At 44.8% G+C, this 19,311-nt stretch overlaps 1 protein-coding gene across 15 annotated transcripts in view; it reads left to right on the forward strand.

Annotated features, from left to right (window-relative positions):
• LOC106583045 (MAP7 domain-containing protein 1) overlaps positions 1 to 19,311 on the forward strand; it is a 62,706-nt gene that overhangs the window by 33,186 nt on the left and 10,209 nt on the right. For 2 of the 15 annotated variants that reach the window (XM_014166879.2, XM_014166806.2), the window contains 12 exons: positions 2,459 to 2,527; positions 3,191 to 3,211; positions 4,755 to 4,823; positions 5,469 to 5,489; positions 8,915 to 9,078; positions 9,504 to 9,615; positions 12,273 to 12,377; positions 14,168 to 14,287; positions 14,718 to 14,857; positions 15,189 to 15,319; positions 16,475 to 16,740; positions 18,006 to 18,294. In XM_014166879.2, the coding sequence (XP_014022354.2) occupies positions 2,459 to 2,527; positions 3,191 to 3,211; positions 4,755 to 4,823; positions 5,469 to 5,489; positions 8,915 to 9,078; positions 9,504 to 9,615; positions 12,273 to 12,377; positions 14,168 to 14,287; positions 14,718 to 14,857; positions 15,189 to 15,319; positions 16,475 to 16,740; positions 18,006 to 18,294 (1,507 nt within the window). The remainder of the gene's footprint in view (positions 1 to 2,458; positions 2,528 to 3,190; positions 3,212 to 4,754; positions 4,824 to 5,468; positions 5,490 to 8,914; positions 9,079 to 9,503; positions 9,616 to 12,272; positions 12,378 to 14,167; positions 14,288 to 14,717; positions 14,858 to 15,188; positions 15,320 to 16,474; positions 16,741 to 18,005; positions 18,295 to 19,311) is intronic. The other 13 variants (XM_014166812.2, XM_045704268.1, XM_014166850.2 and 10 more) reach the window with 13 other exon arrangements.

Genomic DNA, 19,311 nt, shown 5'->3' on the forward strand with positions numbered 1-19,311 from the left:
TTAGCAAGTGATTCATTGCAATTTGGATAGTGTATCAATACACTCAGTCACTACAAAGATAAAGGTGTCCTTCCTAACTCAGTTGCCGGAGAGGAAGGAAACCTCTCAGGGATTTCACCATAAGGCAAAGGGTGACTTTAAAACAGTTTCAGAGTTTAATAGCTGTGATAGGAGAAAACTGAGGATGGATCAACAACACCGTAGTTACTCCACAATACTAACTAACCTAATTGACAGAGTGAAAAGAAGGAAGCCTGTACACAAAACAATAGCCTAAAACACAAGGCCAAATCTACACTGGATTTGCTTACCAAGAAGACAGTGAATGTTCCTGAGTGGCCAAGTTACAGTTTTGACTTTAACCTGCTTGAAAATCTATGGTGAGACTTGAAAATGGTTGTCTAGCAATGATCAATATCCAATTGGACAGAGCTTGAAGAATTTAGAAAATAATGATGGGCAAATATTGGTGTGCAAAGCTCTTAGAGACTTACAAAGAAATACTCACAGATGTCATTGCCGCCAAAGGTGATTCTAACCTGTATTGACTCAGGCGTGTGAATATGTATGTAAATGAGATATTTCTGTATTTCATTTTCAATAAATGTGCACAAATTTCTAAAAACATGTTTTCACCGTTGTCATTATGGGCTATTGTGTGTAGATGGGTGAGGGAAAAAATCTAAACATAATTATATATTTTTTTAATTCAGGCGGTAACACAACAAAATGTGGAATAATATGAATGCTTACTGAAGGCACTGTGTAGCCAGAAAACTATGCCCATCTTTCTCCAATGAGAGAAGTGGTCCATTTGAAAGGATACCCATTGGATATTCCCGGACAAAAGTTCCCTATGCATTCAACTCGGAACCCAGAACCAAATCCTGTGTGCGCTAGCTAGCTATTTTGTCTTTACAGTCTGCCATGACATCTATGGATCAAACTGCTCCTCTATTCTTTTCAAAAAGGCAAGTAAAACAGATGACAGAGAACCATATTGTTGAGATTTGAGGAGTGTGCTGCTAACAGTCTGGAACCCAAACAAGCTGCAGTGTTTCTGGGTCAGCTTGATTCTGTTTCCGTCTCGGAGGCTCCTGTGGGTGACTCATCGTGATGGTCAGGGCCTACACACACACACACACACACACACACACACACACACACACACACACACACACACACACACACACACACACACACACACACACACACACACACACACACACACACACACACACAGAGAGACACTAGCGCTTGTTACAGCACTATACATAATCAGACGTAGTGTCAAAGTGGGTCAGAGGATATTATAGGGAGGCCGCTGCTGTTCTGTCCTATCTGGCGGATTGTTTCAGCACTGTGATGATTGTGTTTTAATGTGTTAGAATCCACTGAAGTATGAATCGTGACATGGAGGTACAACATATGGTCTGTGTATGGAAGTAATGGATGGAAGATGATGCTGTAAGCCTTCACACATACAGTAGAATTCAACTTGGCCAGTTAAATGCCGATCAATTGTCACGAAACGGTAGTAATTGGTGCTTGGCATTTGAGAATTACATCATAGTAATTACAATATGGTGTTTTCGTCCAGGGAGTTGTTGCTTGGGTCATAATTATGCAATGAATCATATACAACATGATCGTCTAATTATATGAATTATTTTTTGATTATCATTCAAAAGCAATTGGGGTTAAATTGATAATTGGTTATGGGTCGGTGGCAATGTTCCACATGGAATCCATTCCAAACAACCCAGAAGGGTGCAGTAGTATTCATGTAACAGTAGGACTATGCTCTCAAGGCATGAGTTAAGGTGCTCAGAAGAATGCAGACACCAGACACCACATTTTTTCCAGTCAGCACCAATCAGAGACTTTTGAACATATACAGTGACTTGCAAGACAGCTCTGCTTGAAGATCAAAGAGGACCTCTATAGAAATGGATTATTCTGATATACAGTGTTTTTTGTCACAAGGTTAGACAAAGAACATCTCTCCCTTCCCGAAAGTGATTGTTTATGTGGTGTATGTATTTCCTCATAAGCCAGTAATGGCTAAATTGAATGCTGAAAGAACATTGTTGACTTGGCACAAGTGAAAAATAAACCCTGTTTATAGCCATATCCTGTCTAGGGTTATGTGCATTACTTAACTGAATGCAATTACATGTTCACTCATGAATCCTCACCAGGACACTGTAGACAAGGTGTGACTAACCACCAGTCCTAATCAGAGTGTTTTCCGCATTGCTCATTCACTTCTATTAGACACTAGGGTGGAGTCTCTATCTGGCTCTGATATAGTTGCCACATTTGACTGCCAGCTTCCAGTGTTTTATCGCTCTGCAAATGTGGGGCTGGATTGGGGCTCTTTTCTCTGTGTACAATGACCTCTCACATTCACTTCCTCTCCCTCGCTCTTTCTCTCGTTCTCTCATTCTCACCCTAGACGCAGTGAAGTCAGAGGAGAGACAGAAGCTGGCCAAGGAGCGGAGGGAGGAGAAGGCCAAATATCTGGGTAAGCTGAGATGGAGGGTTGAGAGGAGGAAACTCTGTACACAGGGAGAGGATGCCCCCTAGTGTTGGGGGGTAAGGGGTGGAGGCAGATTTAGTTTTAGGTTGTATCTGCGTTGGCTTTGTTTTCAGGCCTACACATGGTGTGCACATGTATCACAGAAACATTTGGAAAAACGTTGAACGAACGTCAAACCAACCTAGGCGGTCGCTCAAGCTCAAGCTGAGCACTTCAATACAAAAACCAAGTCAATGATTTAGTATTTGGCTTTCAAGACACATTACAGTTTTCAACGTGCGAGCGCCAAATAAATATTCATCTGCATTTTATTAAAACAATAGCCTAGCTAACCCCTTTTTGTTTGAACTCACAAACGCTTTAATGATCCCCAGCTCTGAACTTATGTTTAACCCAACATCAACTGATACAGACACGTTTTCAATTGATAGTAGCATATGTCAATGCCCTGCTTCAAGTTGCCTTAACAATTCTCTGGCTCTATTTCTTTTGTCAGTCAAGATGGCTGCCTGTCACCCGCTTGAGTGTTTTTGTTTGTTTGTTTCACAAGCCACGCTGTCCTTGGCTCTAGTGACACCCTGGCGACGTGCACTGCTTTGCATGATTGACAGTTGCTCTTGTCTTCTCTTTCGCCCATCCCCCCTCCAGACAAGCTCGGCCAGATACAAGGTAAACCACACCCTATGTGTCCGTGGTGGTAGTTGGTGGTGGTGGTGGTGGTAGTTGGTGGTGGTGGTGGTGGTAGTGGTGGTGGTGGTGGTGGTAGTGGTTGGTGGTGGTGGTGGTGGTAGTGGTGGTGGTGGTAGTGGTGGTAGTGGTGGTGGTGGTGGTGGTGGTGGTAGTTGGTGGTGGTGGTGGTGGTGATTCTCGTTGTCGTGACCTGCAGTTTTGACCTGTTACCTTGATTGATTTTAACAATTGTGTCTGTTTGTCGCTCAATCACCCTCTCTACAAAAAATATTTTGAATGAACTTTCTACATTACCATGGAAATGATTGCTTCACAGTAGCAGGCAGCCATTGTGAGTGTACCAATGAGTTTCAGTCAAATTGCCAGGGTTAGAGGATCCAAGCCCATTCTATTCATTCTATTTCTATGTGAGCTGCTGCTGCAGGGAGGGGGGGTGTTACCTAGGCAACCGAAGACTCATTCGCTACAACACCTTGCTTGTTTCAACAAAGAGCAACGTTGTAAATTGCCCATGTTACCGCATAAACGGACTCAACTGCATGAATGCCCGGCCGTCCAGTCTTCAGTCAGCTGTCCGTTCCACAAATGTGTATATATATATATATTTTATACAGTTATGAGGGTTATTTTATTTTCATGACGGTCTTTATCCATAACCGTCGGTTACATGGTAATTGTACCAGCCCCACATTGCGTTGGTGTACATTTTTGTTTGTAGGACGTTAGCCTAGTGTCTACTTCCATCACATGTTTTCCTGCCATGTTGAGTAAATGATACAAAGTAGGTGCTTCCACACAGGTGTTGTCCCTGAGTTAATTAAGCATTATATCATCCCATCATGTATAAAAATACTGGACAGGCCATTCTTTTTGCCATTATTTTGGCTACCATGGCTATGCCCCCATGGGATGACAATGTCCCCCTCCACAGGCACGAGTGGTCACTGAATGGTTTGATGAGCATGAAAACGATGTAAAACATTTGCCATGGCCGTCTCAGTCATCAGATCTCAACCCAACTGGACACTTATGGGAGGTTCTGTAACGGCGCCTGAGACAGCGTTTTCCACCACCATCAACAAAACAACAAATTCTGGAATTTATTGTGGAAGAATGGTGTCGCATCCCTCCAAAATAGTTGCAGACACTTGTAGAATCTATGCCAAGGTGCATTGAAGCTGTTCTGGCGTCTCGTGGTGGCCCAACGCCCTATTAAGACACTTTATGTCGGTGTTTCCTTTATTTTGTCAGTTACCTGTATAATTATATAATTTATTACCTCTATATGCAGTTATTTTTCCATTTTATACAGGAATTATAAAGAGAGGATAGGAATCAAAAGTCACATCACCCTTGCTAAACGGCAAATGTGTTTATACTTAATCTTGGGAACCCAGATCCAAATCTCACATTTCCTGGCCAGCTACTTCATTAGTAAACATTTATGTCAACAGTCTGTCATGAGAGACTAGTTTTTATTCTAGTCTAAAAACTTTCTCTCGTTCTCTCATTCTCACCCTAGACGCAGTGAAGTCAGAGGACAGACAGAAGCTGGCCAAGGAGCGGAGGGAGGAGAAGGCCAAATATCTGGGTAAGCTGAGATGGAGGGTTGAGAGGAGGAAACTCTGTACACAGGGAGAGGATGCCCCCTAGTGTTGGGGGGTAAGGGGTGGTGGCAGATTTAGTTTTAGGTTGTATCTGCGTTGGCTTTGTTTTCAGGCCTACACATGGTGTGCACATGTATCACAGAAACGTTGAATGAACGTCAAACCAACCTAGGCGGTCGCTCAAGCTGAGCACTTCAATACAAAAACCAAGTCAATGATTTAGTATTTCGCTTTCAAGACACATTACAGTTTTCAACGTGCGAGCGCCAAATAAATATTCATCTGCATTTTATTAAAACAATAGCCTAGCTAACCCCTTTTTGTTTGAACTCACAAACGCTTTAATGATCCCCAGCTCTGAACTTATGTTTAACCCAACATCAACTGATACAGACACGTTTTCAATTGATAGTAGCATATGTCAATGCCATGCTTCAAGTTGCCTTAACAATTCTCTGGCTCTATTTCTTTTGTCAGTCAAGATGGCTGCCTGTCACCCGCTTGAGTGTTTTTGTTTGTTTGTTTCACAAGCCACGCTGTCCTTGGCTCGAGTGACACCCTGGCGACGTGCACTGCTTTGCATGATTGACAGTTGCTCTTGTCTTCTCTTTCGCCCATCCCCCCTCCAGACAAGCTCGGCCAGATACAAGGTAAACCACACCCTGAGTGCCCATGGTGGTAGTTGGTGGTGGTGGTGGTGGTGGTGGTGGTGGTAGTGGTGGTGGTGGTGGTGGTAGTGGTAATGGTGGTGGTGGTGGTGGTAGTGGTAATGGTGGTGGTGGTGGTGGTAGTGGTAATGGTGGTGGTGGTGGTGGTGGTGGTGGTGGTAGTTGGTGGTGGTGATTCTCGTTGTCGTGACCTGCAGTTTTGACCTGTTACCTTGATTGATTTTAACAATTGTGTCTGTTTTTCGTCTCAATCTCTACAAAAAATATTTTGAATGAACTTTCTACATTACCATGGAAATGATTGCTTCACAGTACCAGGCAGCCATTGTAAGTGTACCAATGAGTTTCAGTCAAATGTCCAGGGTTAGAGGATCCAAGCCCATTCTATTCATTCTATTTCTATGTGAGCTGCTGCTGCAGGGAGGGGGGGTGTTGCCTAGGCAACCGAAGACTCATTCGCTACAACACCTTGCTTGTTTCAACAAAGAGCAACGTTGTAAATTGCCCATGTTACCGCATAAACGGACTCAACTGCATGAATGCCCGGCCGTCCGGTCTTCAGTCAGCTGTTCGTTCCACAAATTTGTATATATATACACTGCTCAAAAAAATAAAGGGAACACTTAAACAACACAATGTAACTCCAAGTCAATCACACTTCTATGAAATCAAACTGTCCACTTAGGAAGCAACACTGATTGACAATACATTTCACATGCTGTTGTGCAAATGGAATAGACAACAGGTGGAAATTATAGGCAGTTAGCAAGACACCCCCAATAAAGGAGTGGTTCTGCAGGTGGGGACCACAGACCACTTAAGACACAGACTATAAAGGTCGTGTTCATTGTCCCATATGTTCCATTGTCACAATTGGGAGTACAAAGCTGGAAGCTGCTTAAGTAAAGAACGTCATAGAAGTAACATTATATGCCTTCTGGTAAATCCAGCCTTCATCATCATAGTAAAGTGTAGTAAATCTTGGATAAAATGCGTTATACCATCATGGATCAGTCAAATTGTCAGTCCACTGGGGCAGGAGACCAGACAGAGGGTTTCTCCCTGATCTAATTCCTTCAATCACTGAGATTCAATCTATAAACTAGTGTTTGCAATCCCAGCTAGGAGGCAATGCCGGCTAACAAGGCCAGTCTTTTGAAGTATCAACAGCTGGAGCGTATTGTGTCTTCTTCACATGTAGGCTATAAAGTGCCTTTGTTTTTTCGTTTTTTTTTTTTTTCTTCCTCAAACGAGATCGGATTTTCTCCCTGCGTGTTTTAAGTGTTCTGATAGGCCTCTGCTGAGTAATGCATGAAATGTTCACTAAGCAGCAAGAAGACGTGTTTGGCCCTGTGACCGCGTGAGTTGTCCGTTCTTGGCTCTCTGTAGAGTTTAATGCATACTTAATGTGGACAGGGAGGGAACAGGACTCAGTTAATGATTATTTCATGGCTCTGGCTGCTGCCTAGCAGACCTAGATGTTGAGTGTCAATGTAGGGAAACATTAGGGGGCGATGAAGGGAAGATCGTATTTAAGTCACATCCACAGGGGGAATGTAGTGTTGTTGATCTCTTCAATATACACACACACACTTTTTAATTGGCTCAACTGCCACTACGCCATCCTATTCAAACCATGTCAAAACTGATATCAGATCACATGGGGACGTTAGTAAATGACCTAAGATCAGTTATTGACCTAAAGTATCCATTTATCGCACCAAATAATTGTCTCTTTGACACCAGCATTATAAAAATTCCCTATGGCGTTATCTTTCTCCTACTGCTCGATGCTATGTGTGTTCTAGGTTAGCATGGCCGCTGTGCTGCTCCCTGGCAATGTGCCAAGATCTCATGTGGGCCTTGTCAGTGTCACACTCACGCTGTCACATATTTGATGTGTGAGGGTGGTGTGCGGTCTGTCATGCTCTCACTGTGACAAGTCGCTGTGCCTTTTGAGTCAGTGGAGGCGAGAGCTGTGTAATTCTCCATCCATAGCCAGCCCTGGCATGTAGCCTCTGTGGACACTGGAAGCCTCGCTTCTCCTTCCTCTTCTCTTCTCCCACACTCCCTCCTTCTCACTCACCATACTTCAGATTTCCACAAGGCTGAAACCCCGAGACAGTCTACACGCAATTACCTCTACTGCTAGCCCTCGAAGCTTTGCCTCGACAGAAGTTAATAATATGACCTTGCCTTACTGGAGTCAAAGTACTGTTATTAAAAGTAATTACGTTGAACCGAAATGCACACTGACTGTAGAAGATAAGACGTGGGAACTCATTTAGTTAGTGCTGGGGCCCCCTGGCCTGCTGTGGCATGGTGTGATGGTGCTTTCTGAGCCTACTTCTCTCAAATAAAAGCACAGCTGTGCGCTTTGTGATAAATCTAAGCGTTTGCCTCCAATGTTGCCCCAGTATTCCCCTAACGTAATCGGATAACTGCCAAATAACCAGTAATTTTTGTTGCATCAGGTACCCCCCCAAGAAGCTGATACTTCACGGGGGTTTATTCAATAAAGCCAAAAGATACAGTCGCTTATGTGCAAAGAGAGAGAAGCACTGTGTGTCCCAAATGGCACTCTATTGCCTATTTAGTGCCCTATTTCCTTATAGGGCTCTGGTCATAAAGTAGTGCACTGTGCAGGGAATATGATGCTATTTGAGACGCAGAGGCAGTCATAGAGGTGGTGGCATAATACCACCTTGTAAGCCCTCTTTGAATGGCCCAGGGGGTGGGGACGCTTACCATATCAAAGCGTGCAGTTTATTGAAACCGGCGCTTGATGCGATTAACGTGGTAAAGTGTCAGTCCAGGGGTAACAGCCGAACCTTGCATAACGCTGCCTCTGTGTTGCAATTTATATCCGAGGGAAAGTGGGATTTCCCTGTTGAAAAGAAACACTGCTTCACACACCCACATTTTGAGGGATTTGAGATTTTAAAGCCCAGTCAACATCAGAGTGAAGAGGCGTTTGTGTTTTATTTAAAAGTACTTCAAATACTGTTTACCATAGATTTGCTTGTGCTTTTGTTTTTTATTGAAACAGATTAAAACACAAGGGACTAAATTGTTTGGTCCATAGCAAAACAACATTAAAATGTTGGTCAACATCTAACAAATCAACAGGGCTCTGCCTATCAGCTGCAAGGGTGTTGTATTCAAAGAGAGAATAGAAGATTCTCAAATAATTGGGACAGGAAGAGAGCGAAGGCTCCCCCATGTAGCTTTCACTTGTCCAGTCATTTCCAATTAGTGATTGCCTCAAGGAAGGGAGAAATGAAGGATGCACTTTTGAAATATTTGAACAGGGCCTCAAAGAGAGAGAGAGTGAGAGAGAGAGTTCTCTCTTGATCCCAATTTTGTTATCTTGCCTCTCTAACCCTCCTGATGTGGTTCTCCCGTAGCGGCGAAGAAGTCCCAATGGCTGGAGAAAGAGGAAAAGGCCCGGCAGCTGAGGGAGAGCCAGCTGGACGAGCGGCGCAGGAAGCTGGAGGAGCAGCGGATCAAGACAGAGAAACGTCGCGCCGCCCTGGAGGAGAGGCAGAAACAGAAACTAGAGAAGAACAAGGTCGGTTGTGAGGGAGAAGGGTGAAGTACCCTTAGACGCTAATCTTAGGTCAGTTTAGCATTTTCCTCACTAACGGCAAAGGTTAGTATTGGGGGAGGGGCAGCTGATCCTAGATCTGTACCTAGGGGAAACTTCACCCCCAGAACGGGTGGTAACACTCCTCACAGCAAGCCAATATTAGAGCCCCGATGATCGTGAGTTCAATCCCCACGTCCGCCTTTCTTGCTTTCCCTTCTACTAACCTGTCTCCCCCATCTATTTCCACACTGTCTCGATGAAGGTCAGCATTTTTATGCTAAAGGAGTGGTGGAATTCCACTCACCTTAGTAAAACAAGAGAATAAGGTGGGTGGGTAACAAGAAGAGAATGAGTCAGAGAATTATTAAGTGGTGCTAACCTAGTATTTCTCCATGTTTGGTATGAAGGCGCGGTATGAGGCTGCCCTCCAGCGGTCCACTAAGAAGACCTGGGCTGAGCTCCGTCAGCAGAGATTGTCCTGGGCCGGGGGCCTCAGCCAGAACTCCAGCCAGAGAGAAAGTGAGTACCTACCTCTGAAACAGGAACCCAGAACTGGAACCCACCGACCCAGACACTGCCTCACCGATACACACTGGACACTATCTTGCCGAGCCAAACGACTGTTTTTTGGCTTGGATCATTTCTTTTCACATGGTCCTTCCCAGCACGGTTTCAGCAACTATGGTGGATGCGTTACCAGGCCAGCCCAGTACAGCTCGTTTTGGCTCACTTCAGTAGTGTGAAAAAGGTACTATTGTGCAGATATTCACATTCTACCGAGCCATTTTTTTCACAGTCTTACGGTTGTTTTGCACTTCAAGTAAACCATAAATTAGGTCACTCACTTTACAGTATATAGTCAGTTAGTGACAGTCAAACTTGAATTCCAGGCACCTTCAACCCTATTAAGCAGAGGAGGTTCTCCGTGATTCAGTCTGGCATCAATCAGCCTGAGCAGCTCCTCTCAGCCTCATCACAGATACATAGTTATCTCTAGTTAAATCACTGTAAGATATCACACACGCGCACACACACACACACACACACACACACACACACACACACACACACACACACACACACACACACACACGACAGGTGGGTTGATGTCCCTATCTGCTCTTGCTGGGCTGTACTACACTACAGCAGTCTAATTTCCCTGTACACGGAGGGAACATTGGCTTCATTCCGGAAGGAAATAGCTGGGTAATGACACGGCTGAGGTGAATATGAGATGTCCAGGCATGGTTGAGGTGTATATGTGTGGTGTGTGTGTGGTGAGGGGGGGGGGGGGTTATGTGCCAGATATGTAGTGATGCCCTGCGTTTTCCCGGTCTGCGTTTGTGCGACATACTCAAAATGTTTCTGTAGAGGGTCTCTGGTGATTCTACGGTGAACCATTTTTTTAAAGGATTTCATATTATTCATATTTCATTGAAAGGAATGAAGGGGAGACAGCTAGAATGAATATAAGTAGCATGAGGGGTTCGACCGGGATTCGAACCCACGTAAGCAGGGTTACAGACTGTATGTGCACGACCAACCTCAGGCACATAGTGTAGGCTACTGCATGACTGGATGTTTCATTCAGGGTCTTTAGCCCCTAGATACAGATAAAGTATTGGTTCTTCAATGTGATTCCCGTATGCTGGTACTTTAGAGCCTGCAGTAAGCGCGGCGTTATCAATCATCAACACACATCAGACTAGTGGTCGATTCATGTTTCGCTAGCATTGATTCACGTTGCCAAATACCCCTTCAAGTCAAATGGAGTCGGTAACATCAATGTACGTGGTAAGAGGTGTATGAACCGGGGATGTCTCTCTCTTTCGCTCTCTCTCTCTCTTCCTGCTGTTCTCCACCTTTGCCAACTCTTATGGTCACAATGAACATAGACGTTGGCAAGACAGCCAAACAAATCTGGGACCAGACTACGTACTTTATGAGCCATGAGTAATGGCAAATGTTTACCGCCAAATCAACCTGCCCCCCAGCCTCCTTTTTCAGACCCAGTGCAGTCGAAGACCGAAAGGTAGGGGGAAAAAAAGAGGAAAAGACTGAACCGTAGCAAGCGTTAACAAACAGGATACAGTGGACTACTGAGAATCCAATAGAGTTATTTAGGAAGAGGCAGCAGAGGTCTATCTTGGCCTGCAGACAAAGAACCTCTTCCTGCCCATCTCTAACAACAACCCATATCTGACGAGGGACATTTAGGACAGAGACATCCAATTCCCCCATTAACATTAGACTGTACTGTCGTATGTCTAGTGGCATTTAATGAAGGGAATAATGTCCACTCATTGATTAATCTCCATTAGAGGCTCTTGGGGGGGGGGTGTTTAATCAGTGGGTTGTCTCAGTAGTTCCCTCCACTAGGTGCCAGTTGTGTTACATGTGTGTCAGTTGTGTTACATGTGTGTCATTTGTGTTACGTGTGTGTCAGTTGTGTTACGTGCGTGTCAGTTGTGTTGACTGACATTGGTATTCGTTTGTGTAGTACAGCATGTTGTGGTAACAATAACACTGTTACTACTTTGTGTACGGCAGGGCTCAGGTTGGGACGAAGATGGGACGTGTACTCTTTCACATTCTAATCATGTCATTGCAGGTTAGACATATGTGTTCACAGGCCATTGATAGTCAGTCATTTTCCGTGTTTCGGTGTCACTCGTTCACAAACAGTCAAGTGTGTCCATTTTGAATATCAACACCTAACTGAATGACGCATGACCCAGTAGACTCAACACAATATTTCTTTCAATGTATTTTTTCAGTGCGTAGAAAAAGCTGCGTTATTTCCCTCTACCATCAATTGTCTGTTTTCAGATTGTATTCGATTTTTGGTGGAGGCTCCTCGAAGTATACTTTGACATGACACTTTGACAGTTAGAATGTCTATTCTGTTTCCCATCATCTCCATGTGGAAAGGAATGTAAAATAACACTGTCAGATGAGAAACGTTCAATACAGAGATTTTATTATTTGGTTTCTTTACTGAATCAGAAATAGTTGCCCTCTGGAAATACACTGTTTTGGTATTTGGATGTTTGCTGTATGTATGTATGCGTGTGTGGGGGGGATTGATATCACCGTGACACATCCTGGAGGTCTCCCTCCGCTGTGTGAAACAGTGTGACCCACCATCTCTGTGGACTACTCTCTTGGCTTCGCAGGCAGATGCTCGGTGTCGGCGGTCAACCTGCCCAAACACGTGGACTCGGTTATAAACAAGAGACTCTCCAAGTCCTCCGCCACCCTCTGGAACTCCCCCAACAGAAGTAAGACACGTCAGGCCCCCTTTTCCGGGAACACCCACTTTTCATATCCGTTCCCTCACAATTTTTTTTTTTTTCATTCTCCACAGTTTTTTTTCTCCCCACTGTCTCCAATCCAATCGCCTGTCTGTGTTCGATGGTTGATTACCGAATGATTTTCACCTTCCAAATTCAAATCCACCCTAGTTTTTTTTCTTCTGTGGTTCATGGGTTATGGTTTTTCTCCCTCCCTCTGCATTTTGTTCAGTCCCTGCATTTATATACTTCATACTTTGGTGTGAATATATGGGTTCATTTACTCTGTCTTCATATTTTATGTCCCACATTTTTGGTGTTCTTGGGTTATTCATCTGCTGGTGATGGTCATTTCATGCTCTTTGGTATGTGTGTCAGTATATGTTTTTTCACTCACTGGAGAGTCTTGGTCAATGTCTTGAATGGTGATGGTGATGATGATGATGATGAATGGGTTTTCAGGCCTATGCTATCCCGAAGTAAATACACTGTACTATGTGGAACCTAGTAACTCATATTCAGAGTTACTCACACAAGTCAGTGGTGTTTCAGTGCACCGAGAACACCTCTGCAGGTGCAGAGTTCTTTCAGAAGTACATGTCTAAATAGGTCGCAGTGTACCGGTGCGAACACATAGGAACTTTAGTGTTTAAAATAAATAAAAAGTCAACCACTGAAAGACGAGTCAGCGTTTTGAGAGAAAGCGCATTCTGAAAACTCCACAGGAACACCTGTGATGCTTGAAAATAGATTAAGGGGACTCTGCTGAAAGCGTAACCCTCTCCCTCTTTTCCTCTCTCTTCTTCCCCTCTCTCGTCTTCCTCTCTCTCGTCTCTTCCTCTCTACCTCTACTCCTCTTCTTTCTCCTCTACCCCCTAGTTCTTTTGTCTCACTCATTGTCTATCAAAAGCTCACTCTCCTCTCTTTGTTATTTCAGTCTCTCTCTCGCACACTTTCTCTCTCTCTCTCTCGCTTTCCCTCTCTGCTGGATAACCTTATTATCCTTCAGGGCAGGTTTAATAGGGAAGTGAGATGTGATTTTTGTGTACCGAGACCCAGAGCAAACCTCTGCGCTGGACTTCTTTCATCTCTCTCTTCCCTCTCCTCTCTCTCCTCCCTCGTTTTTCAATGTCAATGTTCTGAACAGATGCCTCCGTAGCCAGAGGGTTTTTTTGCTAACTCTGGCAGTGCTTACTTTGTACTGCTCTGGCATAAAGGTTGTGTTCTTCCTCCCTCTCATGTTATTATGCGTCTGGAAGTTTTCCCAGTCTAATATGGAACCCACCATTTCCCCATAGAGCATAAGAATGGGGCGTAGGCCTGGGTTGGTTTGAGGCTTTATTTGGTGTGAGTGTTTACTAGAGGCATAAGGGTTTATGCGGGTGAGATATTGTCTTATTTGATCTGTCGTTATAATATATAACGTAGGAAAGCTAACTGAGCAAAGATTATCTCATTGTCGATATTTTATATAAAAGAACGAGAAGCAAAAGGCCTTTCTGTGACACTGTGATGACAATGCGATATTGGATCATTACATTTGAGTCATTTACTAAAATGGGGTTGCAATAGTTATCAAACAGTTAGTGGGTATAAGGTGCATATTAAAACTGTTTGAACACTGACGTCGTCTGACGTGGCGAGACAGAAGTGGAGATGTTCACGGTGGCTCTAAGAGGCAAACCGGCTTTGAAAATGAAGCTGGTTTGCCCCTTAAGGCCAGCGTAGGACTTTGAATATATGTGATAAAATTGGTCGTGTTTTGTCCTCTCCCGCAGCCCGTAGCCTCCATCTGAGCCCGTGGGAGAGCAGCATTGTGGACCGACTGATGACGCCCACCCTGTCCTTTCTGGCCCGTAGCCGCAGCGTCGCCAGCGTGCTCAGCAACGGTAAAGGCCGTAAGTAGTTATCCCACTCCCACTGGGTTAGATGAGACCTGCTATTGGCGGGGGTTGTTTGTCATTTAGAACAGCATCTCTCCAACCTCTCCTCTTGGCCCCCAGCACTTCCAGCTATTTGATCATTTGTTCCAGTCAGAGCTAGCACATCTGATTCCAAATGTCAACTAATCATCAAGCCCTTGAATGAGCTGATGAACTACGATAATTCTGGACACGACACAATTGGGAAACGTTTGAGGGGCACCGACGAGAGGTTTGAGAAACACTGATGTAGGGTGTGTGAAGTGATGTGTGGCAATGAATACCTTTGTTGCCTGTGCTCTGCTTGCGTTTTTAGATATGGGTGTCGTATTTATTTCTCTTCCTTCCTTCCTTCTCTCTATCTCTCGCCTGCTCTCTATGTGCCTCTCCTTCCCGTCCCCTCCAGAGTCGCCCCTATGCCCTCGTTCGGCCTCGGCCAGCCCGCTGACGCTGTGTGCCCACCGGCCTCACCACCGCTGCTCCGACCGCTGGAGGGTGACGTCCAGCACGCCCGACATCACCCAGCGCCGACGCGACTCCACGCCGGTACGTCAACCATCCTTTTTTCTTTCCTTTCGTATTTTTCAATTTCATTGACTGGATAGAGAGGAGAGAAGATAGAGAGATACAAATCGAAAGAGGGTCATAGACAGTGAAGGGCACAAACAGACACGACTCGACCCCTGTCGCCCGCAGGCCTGCGTGGTCCGAAATCTGAAGCGCCGACTACAACCATCCCTTAACGTTTAAACACAATAGAACACCGTTTGGCACTTTGAATAAGCTAGAATGTACTATGTGTCATTTGGTTTTGAGAGAGATGTTTTTATCCTCATTAATACCTTTCTGATGGTTTGTGTCTCTTGTCTCTCTGCAGATAGAGAAGAAAAAGAAAGAGAAGAAGGACAAGGAGCGGGAGAACGAGAAGGAGAAGAGTGCTCTCAGCAAAGACAAGGTGCTGAAGAAGAGACAGTCCTTACCCAGCATGAGGCACAGACCGGACCCAAGGTAACCTGTTCTCACGTGGATCTACTGTATCTGCATTTGGCACAGTATAGCACTAAACACCCTGTACACACTACTGAGCCGAGCCGAACCAAGCCAAGCCCAGCTGTAGTGTATTGGCCTGTTTAGTTGTTGAAAACTTTCAGGAAAGGACAATGTTTAAAGAACATATACAAGCCAGCACAGCATATGTAGATTGGGTCGACATTATAGTGTGAATAGGGTATAAGACTTAAAATTAGAGCTTAGAGTGTTTCCTGAGGTTAGGGATACAGTAAGAGACAAAGATAACCATGACTGCGAGTGCAGATGGTGAAACCAGTGTGTCAGTGTGTTGAAGTGAACTCAGGCTAAGACTTAAAAGCATGAGGCCCCTGAGCCGAAGGATATTTATCCAGCGCGTTAATCATAGCCGGCCGCGGGACATGGAAATGGATGGGGCTCACTGACAGATGGAGGGAAGAGAGAGAAAAAACGAGTGCTCTGACTTAACAAAAGGGTCTAGGGAGAAAGGGAGAGAGAGAGGGAGAGAGAGAGAGGGAGAGAGAGAGAGAGAAATGTAATGTTTACTGTTCATTTTTATTGTTTATTTCACTTTTATATATTATCTACTTCACTTGCTTTGGCAATGTTAACATGTTTCCCATGACAATAAAGCCCTTTGAATTGAATTGAGAGAGAGATGAGAATGCCAGATGCCTTAAGGAAGAGAAGTACACACACACACCACTCTGGTATAATGGGACGACTATTACACTGTCTACTGCTGGGAAACCATCCCATAATGCTCTGTCACAGACCACACTATGTTACACGTGTTAGGTTGTGTAGTGTCTGACCCTGCTACCTGGTGAGGTCATGTTTATTGACTGCTGTCTGAGACTTGAGGTTAGGGAGGCACATATGTAACAGAAACAGTTTTAATAGTATTACTTCATTGGAGGTATTAGTGGTAGTCTCCTTGCTTTATTGTGTATAGAGATGGACTATTTTTTTATCCCTAGGGCTGGACATGACTAAATGTTCGACTAAACTTTACTTAACTGTTGTTTGCTTATTATTATTTACATATTTCTAATGATTTCTAATGATTTGTCGGACATACTGTTTGTATTCATGTTTTACATAATAGCTCCCTCCCTCCCTCCCTCCCTCCAGTCCTAGTCCCTTATCCAGACAGCGAGCTGCCTCACCCGCCACTACTCCTAGAGCAAGACCTTCCTCCTCCTCTCCCAGCCCCGCTGCCTCCCCCAAACCCCCCTCTTCAGCCCGGGCTAGCCCCTCCACCCCCAAAGCCCGGCCCAAGAGGGCTAGGACCCCGGCCCGGGTGGACCACGGGCGCACCTCCTCCCCCGTTACCCTGGAGAGGGCCAGGGAGACCCGCGGCCGTAGGTCAGCCACGCCCGAGGAGCCCAAAGGCAAGAGTGAGTAATGCAGTAGCTAGTTAGTACCCCCAGGTGGAGGGTTATATGTGTAAGTAAAGTGTACTCTTACAGGGATCACAACTGTGCAGGATCATTTTAAAGGGCTTAATCAGCGTAACCACATTCACTTTAAGTGGGGGGGGGGTGTATTGTTTATGTTGTTGGAATGAGTTCAATTGTAACACTAGACGCGTAACTCTCGGCGAGCGTGAGACACTCCTTTTCATTTCAATGAAGCGCGTAGGCAGTGCGGTTCGTGACAGGCTTGCGCTGCTCAGTGTCAAATGACTCTCTGGTTCTATTTTCAAGATTTCAAAGTAGCTGACTTGATAAAGTGGTTCGGCCTCTGCTCGCATTGATGTTAAGTTAAGCTTCCAGTGGAGCAGGGAAACAACCCACTGCTTCTGCAATGCCCCAGAGTAGTTCCTGTGTTATGTCACATTTAAAGCCAGTTATATTTACATTGACATTAAGCTCTGTGAATGGAAGTCCTGTCTTCAGTCTAGTTATGGTGTGGTTTGTAATGGTTTGAAAAATGGTTTGAAAAATATGGACTCACTCACCCTAGATAATTTAGAATTTGATAGATTTGTATGCACTTGGCACACAAGCCGTGAGAACACTATATACCCATATAATTCAGTACCTTTTCATTTCCCCCTGACACAAGTTGGATTTTAGTGTGTCTGTTTTCTATTGGCCGTCGCCCTGCCACGGCTGATTCATACTTTGCTTCTTCAGTTCTTTGTGGTTTGGCTCAGTTGTTCCCATGGCTGAGAAGAGTGAACCTGAAAATCAAACTGGAAAAAGTGAATGTGTGCGCACGTGCGTGCGCGTCGGTGCACTGTAGCGCCGGCCCAGCCTCAGGATGATTACCGTCGTAGTTAATTAGGCACGCCGACAATGCCAGCTCGTTAAGTGAGTTACACAGCTTCTCTGTCTTTCTCTCCTTCACACACAGCGAGGAAAAGCAGAGGAGGTGCTAATTACTGCAAAAATGCTATAATTACAAGTTTACAGAATCCAAAAATGGCCAAAGTTTCCATGCTTTGCCACTGTTTGAATTAAGAACATCACAGAGTGTCTCACATCAACCAAGAGGAATCTAGACCGGAGGTCTAGTGTACTTGTCTTAATGTAATTACTCAGTTTTATCAGCGTTTCAGCTTAAAGAAGACGATAGTTTGAACAGTGATTTGTCTTTAGACCACTCTTATTGTATTTTTCCATTCCTCTCCTCTTTTCCTGCTCAACTCTCTCTCCAGGCTCCCCCGTTCCTTCAATCGTGGTATCCTCCGCTCCGGCCACACCCCCTTCACTGAGTACACCAGTCACGACGGCCACCGCCACTCCCTCTGAGGTCCCTCCTTCCGCCCAATCAACCCCCAGTGTCCCTGCATCGTCCCCAGCCCCAGCCTCCTCATCAGCCAAGCCCATGGCGGGCACCAACAACCCAGAGGAGGCCGCCCGGACCCTGGCCGAGAAGAGGAGGCAGGCCCGAGAGCAGAGGGAGCGGGAGGAGCAGGAGAAACGCGAGCTGGAGGAGAGAGAGAAGTGAGAGTCATGTTATCCTCATGTACAGTACATAAACCCACACTGGAGAGAGCCACTGCAGCGTCTAGTCGGGTTGCAAAATTGCTGAAATTTCGGTTGGAGGATTCGACCATTATCCTTTCTACTGTAAATACAACCTATGTCTTACCAGCTTGAAGGGACAAGGTGGAAGTAACCATGGCAGCACATCACAATTTGAATAATTTCAAGTGTAAACCATCAACATATGGAGTACAATACAGTTCTCCACCATGTCATATGCATGGCAGAATTAGACCACTCGGCATTGTCTATGATACAGTATGTGTGGTGCTCGTGTTACCCCCCGGAGGTGTGGAGCTGTTGACATTTGTGTAACGGCTTAAGTTGCCCCCCTCCGCTCAGGTTTATGAGCTAAAAAGGATTTCCTGCGTCAGCCTATTGTAGCACGTTGACAATAGTTACTATGTGACCACTGGGTATTTATGTCGTGACAGCTGTCAGGCTGGGCAACGGGCTCCTGTTGCTCTCTGTTCCTTTCCATTTTATCAGCAGGCAACTATTTCCTTATAAAATAGTTTCATTTCCTGATTGTGTTGAACTTTTTATTTTCCTGACACAGCTATTGCCAAAGTAGTACAAAGACAAAGATTCACTCTTTAAGCTAGAGCACATGTTAACTGATTTATTGTAAATCTAGATGTATACAGTGCATTCGGAAAGTATTCAGAACCCTGGACTTTTTCCACATTTTGTTAGGTTACAGCCTTATTCTAAAATTGATTAAATCTTTTTTTTCCCTCTCATCAATCTACACACAATACCCCATAATGACAAAGCAAAAACAGGTTTTTAGAATTTTTTTGCTAATTTATTAAAAATAAAAAACGTAAATATCACATTTACGTAAGTATTCAGACCCTTTACTCAGTACTTTGTTGAAGCACCTTTGGCAGCGATTATAGCCTTGAGTCTTCTTGGGTATGACGCTACAATCTTTGCACACATGTATTTGGGGAGTTTCTCCCATTCTACTCT

This window comes from Salmo salar, chromosome ssa02, assembly GCF_905237065.1.
Source record: "Salmo salar chromosome ssa02, Ssal_v3.1, whole genome shotgun sequence".
NCBI classification, from domain to species: domain Eukaryota; kingdom Metazoa; phylum Chordata; class Actinopteri; order Salmoniformes; family Salmonidae; genus Salmo; species Salmo salar.